Genomic DNA, 6,000 nt, shown 5'->3' on the forward strand with positions numbered 1-6,000 from the left:
CTGCGCCTCACATGGGGGAGGGTTAAATTCAGACTGAAAGTGCCCTCCTCCAACCTGTTTCAACCCCAAACGCTGCTACTGGGCATGGGGTAGTGGGAGCAGGATTTAAGGACATCTGCAGACAGGCCAGAAGAAACAAACCAAGGTCCCTGGGCTTCTCCAGGAATCCGCAACACACAGCCCCACTGCGACGGCAGGTAAACCGAGGCCCCAGGCCTTCACAGCACCCGGTACCCCAGGGCGCTCCGGCATTCCAGCCTCACTGCACCTGCCTGGGCCCTGTGACTTCTGAGGACCAGCACCCTCTGAGCCTCCATCTACCCAGCTGGAAAATGGGCCTTTCAGGGTCAGACCCAACAACCTGAGACTCTGAGGGAGCCGCCCCACCCTCCCCACCGGGCCTGCCTGCTCCGAGGTGATAACCGTGACAGGCACAATGGTGGCGCTGCCGTCTGCTGAGTGGCCCACAAATTCCCACTCAATCCTAACCCGGCCTCCTCCTGGCCCAAGCCCGGCTCCTGGCATCTTAACTTCAGCACCCACGTGTGACTAATTAAACACACAGTCGGTTTCATGCCCGTGTCCTCTGCCCACCAGGGCAGTCCTGTGTGGGGAAGGTGGTGCCCACCCTGTTCATGCAGGCTTTTCTGCTCAGTAATAGGCACCCCCTCCTTTTTTCCTTGAGGAGTGGTCTTTATCGCCCCGGAGGAAGAGCAGTGGCGCGATCACAGCTCGCCGCAGCCTCCACCTCCAGGGCTCAAGTGATCCTCCTTGCCTCAGCCTCCCGCGTAGCTGGGACCACAGGCATATACCACCTCTATTAGCTAATTTTTTGAGTTTTGTTTTTGCTTTGTTTTGTTTTGGTTTTTTGAGAAACGGGGTCTCACTATGTTGCCTGGGCTGGACTTGGAACTCCCGGCCTCAAGCGATCCTCCCGCCTCAGCCTCCCAAAGTGCTGGAATGACAGGGGGGAACCACTGTGCCCAGCCCCCTTCCAATTATTGAAACAAGGTCTCCAGGGTCTCACTGTCATCCAGGCTGGAGCGCAGTGGCCTTTTACTTAACTTTTAATTTTTGTATCTTCAATGGAGGAAGCGACCCTGATCAGGTCCATTTTACAGATCAGAAGATCAAGGCCGGAGCTGGCTTACCCAGCCAAGCTGGGGGCCCAGGACCACGCCCCTGAGGCCTCACTTTCCCCATTTGTACAGCAGTGGACTGTAGCATGCTGCGTCCGGGTGAGATCCCCATGGCGCACCCACTGCCTTGCGGTGTCAGCCTCCTGCCAGAGCAACGCACACCCCCAGCCCCACCGGAGCCTCCCATCCAAACAGCTGAGGCTCCATCGCTGACGTATTCAGCAAACACTGTGCCCTGAAAACCTTCCCGTGAACTGTGGGGCAAAGGGGTGTCGGGGGCTGGGCAGGGGTCCTGGCTCACCATGCTGAAGTCCAGGAGGTCACTGAGCTCCTTGTCTGTGCCCACAGGCGCCATCCTCTGCGGCTGGTTCATTCTCCTGGGGCCAGGGCGGGCACCTCAGGCCTGGAAACCCTGCATGGTGGACGTGGGGACAGATGGACAGGGAGAAACAGGGAGGAGAAAAGAGGTGTGAGTGGCCAAAACACAGAGTGGGGAAGCCGCCTAAAAAACCCTCAACTGCCCTGGGGTCTGAGTTCCAGCGGAGCCCTGGGAGCAGGGGCAGGGAAGATGGAATTCCAGAGTCTGGGTCCCCGTAGAGCCCTCCCCAGAGGCCACCGGGAGTCTGAAAAATGGGGGGAGGGTGTGCAAATATAAACTCCCTAACTCCCCCAGAGACCACCAGGGCGTCAAGTTGCCAAGTTTAAACTGCACGCAGGGCAGCCAGAACCTCTCCTTTCCCCACGTCTCTCATTTCCAACCACCCCCGGGTTTCCTCTGAGGCCCCCCTACTCCCCTGGGAAGAGGAGGAACAGCCCGGCCCTACCTCACTCCGAGGGAAATTTGGTGATCCCCCCACCCAGACGTCACAGCCCGTTGAAGACAAGGTCGCCCCCAAATTCGACATGAAGGAAATCCACAAGTCAGAAAACCACGAAACTCTTTTACAAGCTTCACAACTTAAAGTGGGGGGGCGCACTCTATGCAGGGACCAGTAAAGCTTCCCTCCACCCTCAATCTCCCTCCCCCTAAAAAACCCTAACAGTGTTCAAAAAAGAAAAAAAACAACCCTAGGTTGCTTTACTGTCACGATGTATCCGGGAATTATTTTTAAGCAAAACTTTGACAACATCCCTCACCCGCCCTCCCTGAGCGGGGAGAGGGTCCCAAGACCAGGGTGCCCCCGCCATTCTAGAATGGCGGATGGGGGATCCACCTGCCAGGACCCATTCCACCCCCAGAAAAAGGTACAGAGAAAAATCTCCGTCCCAAAGAAATGCACTCCAGGCCCCTCCAGTCTCGACTTTCCCCAGGGGTCCCCAGGTGGGGACGGGGGCAGCCCGGGAGATACCTCCAAGGCTGGGGGTGGGGAGGGGCCTCCGAGGACGAGGGAGACCCAACTTAGGCAGCAGAGAAATCCCCTCTTTGTCTGCCAACTGGAGGCCGGGTGTGAAGCGGGCGCCCCAGCGCAGCCCCTCCCCCGCTCAGTTTTTTTCTTTTTTGGAGGGCGTGTGAAACTGACTTTTTTTGAGGACTACGAAACCGCACTTTTTCGTGGGGTAGTTGAAACCGATTTTAAGACAGACTTAGTTGGGGGGGGTGGCGAGCTGAAACGGGCATTCTAGGGGAGCTGGAAGACTTCTGGGGCGTCCCAAGGACTTTGAGAGACTTGGAGGATGTTCGAAGCCACTTTGCGCGGCGCCGAAGGGGGGAGCCCTGAAACGCCTTTTTCCCCGGGGGCGGGGGGGGGACGGCCCGGGAAGCCGGACCCCCTCCCCCCCCGCAGCCGGTGCAGGCGGCGCGACCCGGGAGCCTTTGAAGCTCGCAGCGCGGCCGCCGCCTCGCCCCGCATTAACGCGGAGCAGATGTTCCCCGCGCGCCCCCCCCGCGGCCCGCCCGGCCCCGACCAGCGCCTGCAGCGCGCGGCACCTTCCCCGCGCAGACAAAAGGACGCCCCTCCCGCGCGCTCCCCCCACAAACTCCGGCGCCCGGGCCGGGCCCCCTCTACCCGAAAAAGGGGGCGCCCCGGGGTCCCCGTGCGCCCGGGTTGGGGGGGGGCGGTCCTCGCGCCCAAGTTGCATAGCCCGTCCGGCGCCCCCCGCACCCCCGCCCAGGGCTGCGCAAAGTTTCCCGAAGTGCCCGGCCCGACGGGGGCGGCGCGGGCCTGGCGAGCTCCGGGCCCCTCCACGTCGCCGCCCCCCCGGCGCCGCGCGAAGTTGGAGAACAATGACTCCCGGGCCGCGGGGCGCCCCCCGAGGCTGCCCCCGCTCCGACTTCCTCCGCGACCCCCAAAAACGCGCGCGAGGCGGGACGGGGTCCCCTGGGCACAAAGCGCGGGGGTCCCAGGCGCGCCCCCCGCCCCCCGCTGGGCTCACCTGCTGGGCGCGGCCGGGCACGCGGCGCGTGGGGGGCGGTGGCATGAAGCGGGGCCCCCCCCGGACAAAGGGGCGTCGCGGCCGGGCCCCCGAGGGTCGCGCGTGGGCGGCGGCGGCGGCGCGCGTGGCCCGGGCCCCTCCCACCCCCGCGTGGCCCGTCCCGCGGGGCCCGTGCGCGCGGCCGGCCGGGGCGCCCCTGGGGCAGCGGCGTTCGCGGTGCCCGCGGTGCCCGCCGCCGCGTCGCTCCGGCCCGCTACGCCCGCAGCCGCCGCCGCTGCCTCATCTTCCTGCGGCGGGAGACATGTTCCGCCCCCCGCCCCGCGACGCCCCGCCCCGCCCCGCGCAGGCCCCGCCTCTGCCCCGCCCCCGCGTGCCCCGCCCGGCGTCCCACGCGGATCCCTCCGCCATCTCCGGGCGGCTCGGGACCGAACGCCACAGCTGGGCCTCCAGAGCACCCTCGTAAGGACCCCGAATCCCCGCGAGGTCCAGAGCCTGGGAGCGGGGACGCGCAGAGGGGGCGGTCGGGCCACGACGTAGGTAGAAAGCACGAACTATCCCCCTCCGCGGAAGCACACACGAGCTGTGGAGTTAGTCTATTACGCAAGCGAGTAAGGCCCGTGAGATTGAAAGATAAGACAGAACAGTCTGGCCAGTCGAAAGGCGTGAAAGTCTGATGGGCGGGGATCCTAGCCATTCGTGGTGAGTCCCCGCCTCGTTTCTTTTCGGCCCCGCCCCGCGGCAGAGGCGGGACTCTGCGAGCGAGAGGCCGCGAGAAGCGGCGGGGGTGGGTCCTGGAGTTTTGTTCTCAGGTTGGCGTGGCCGCCCGCGCGGCCCCTTCGGCTTGGTTGTATTTGTGTTGATCGGGCCGGCCCTGCGTGCCGAGTGGTGCGAGCGGGTACCCCGGCCCCGAGGGGGCCACGTCGGACCCATTTTCCTGGCGGGAAAACCGAGGCTCGCTCCGGCTCTGGGTCAGAGATCTCCACGGGGAGCCTCCGCAGTGCCTTTGCCGACCCGAGTCGCCGTCTCGGTATCTGTGAATTTGGACCTGACTTTGGACAGAACTCAGGCCAGATCTGGCTTCCTGATTCTTAGTAGTCCGTGTCTACATCTTAGCAAAAAGTGACCCCGCCTAGGGCAGGGCGCGGTGGCTCCTACCTGTGATCCCAGCGCTTTGGGAGGCCGAGGCGGGAAGATCGCTTGAGGCCAGGAGTTCGAGAATAGCCTGAACAACACAGTGAAACCCCCCTATACCCATCTCTAAAAATTTTTTAAATAATTTAAAATAATAATTTAAAAAGTTGACTGGACGCGGTGGCCCACGCTTGTATTCCCAGTACTTTGGGAGGCCAAGGTGGGCAGATCACCTGAGGTCAGGAGTTCGAGACCACTCTGGCCAACACGGTGAAACCCCGTCTCTACTAAAAATACAAAAATTAGCCGGGCATGGTGGCGGGTGCCTGTAATCCCAGCTACTCGAGAGGCTGAGGCAGGAGAATCGCTTGAACCCGGAAGGTGGAGGTTGCAATGAGCAAGATGGCGCCATTGTACTCCAGCCTGGGCAATAAGAACAAAACTCCGTCTCTAAAAAATAAATAAGTAAAATAAAACAAAAATACAAAAATTAGCTGGGCGTGGTGGCATACACCTATAATCTCAGCTACTTGGGAGGCTGAGGCAGGAGGCGGAGGTTGCAATGAGTGGAGATCGTAGCACTGCACTCGAGGGTAGGTGACAGAACGAGGCTCTGTTTCAAAAAATAAATAACTAAACAAATAAATGAAAATAGCACAATGTCCCAGGGCTCCCTGGGGCCCCAAAGGGAAATGCTCCACTTCCAGCCTGGGAAGATGCCGCTATCTCGCTGGCCTGCTTGGCTCCAGCCATCCCACCCTCTGGATGGTCCAGCACCTGCTAAGCTCATCCCCACCCTGAGCCTCTACATTTGCTGTGCCCTCTACCTGGGAGGCTATTCCCACCCCTATCTGGAGCCCCTGAGTCATCACAGTTCAATGCTGCTCCTAGGCCAGGGCAGCAGGGAGGCAGGGCCACAGGGGCCCCCCACCAAAGCTACAAACCCCTCCTGCTATACACCTGGGCTGTCCACAGTCTGACCCTCTGTGCCCAGAGAGATCCCCACATGCTGCAGGTCTGGGGAGAGGGCTGTGGGTCACGGGGTCTGTGCCGCAATCCCTCATCCCTCTCCACCTCACTCTGACCTCAGGCAAGTTCATGCTACTCTCCGGGCCTCGGTTTCCCCATCTGGACAGTGGAAGGGGGGGCGTTTGGCACAGAGTAGGTGCTCACAGCTGATGCTTGCCTTCCTCAGCCACCCCCACTGAGACACCTCTCCAGAGCGAGGGTCTCCAAGCAGCTCCAATCCCACCCCAGTCTCTTCAGCCCTCAGCCCTCCCCTGTGGCCCAGCCCTGATCCCACGGGTCTGAGGGTGTCTGGGGCCGGGTCTGGCTCTCCCCATTCCAGTGCAGGGGG

At 62.1% G+C, this 6,000-nt stretch overlaps 1 protein-coding gene across 11 annotated transcripts in view; it reads right to left on the bottom strand.

Annotated features, from left to right (window-relative positions):
• Window positions 1–3,820, bottom strand: part of TCF3 (transcription factor 3) — a 46,814-nt gene extending 42,994 nt beyond the window's left edge. For 3 of the 11 annotated variants that reach the window (XM_077979006.1, XM_077979005.1, XM_077979003.1), the window contains exons 1-3: window positions 3,779–3,820; window positions 3,513–3,649; window positions 1,441–1,551 (exon numbers count right to left, since the gene is read on the bottom strand). In XM_077979006.1, coding sequence (XP_077835132.1) covers window positions 1,441–1,512 — 72 coding nt within the window. In that variant the 5' untranslated portion in view covers window positions 1,513–1,551; window positions 3,513–3,649; window positions 3,779–3,820. Of the gene's footprint in view, window positions 1–1,440; window positions 1,610–3,512 lie in introns of those variants that run through there. The other 8 variants (XM_077979004.1, XM_028838652.2, XM_077979009.1 and 5 more) reach the window with 4 other exon arrangements.
• Between the last annotated feature and the right edge of the window lie 2,180 nt (window positions 3,821–6,000).

The sequence above is a fragment of the Macaca mulatta genome, chromosome 19 (assembly GCF_049350105.2).
Source record: "Macaca mulatta isolate MMU2019108-1 chromosome 19, T2T-MMU8v2.0, whole genome shotgun sequence".
NCBI classification, from domain to species: Eukaryota; Metazoa; Chordata; class Mammalia; order Primates; family Cercopithecidae; genus Macaca; species Macaca mulatta.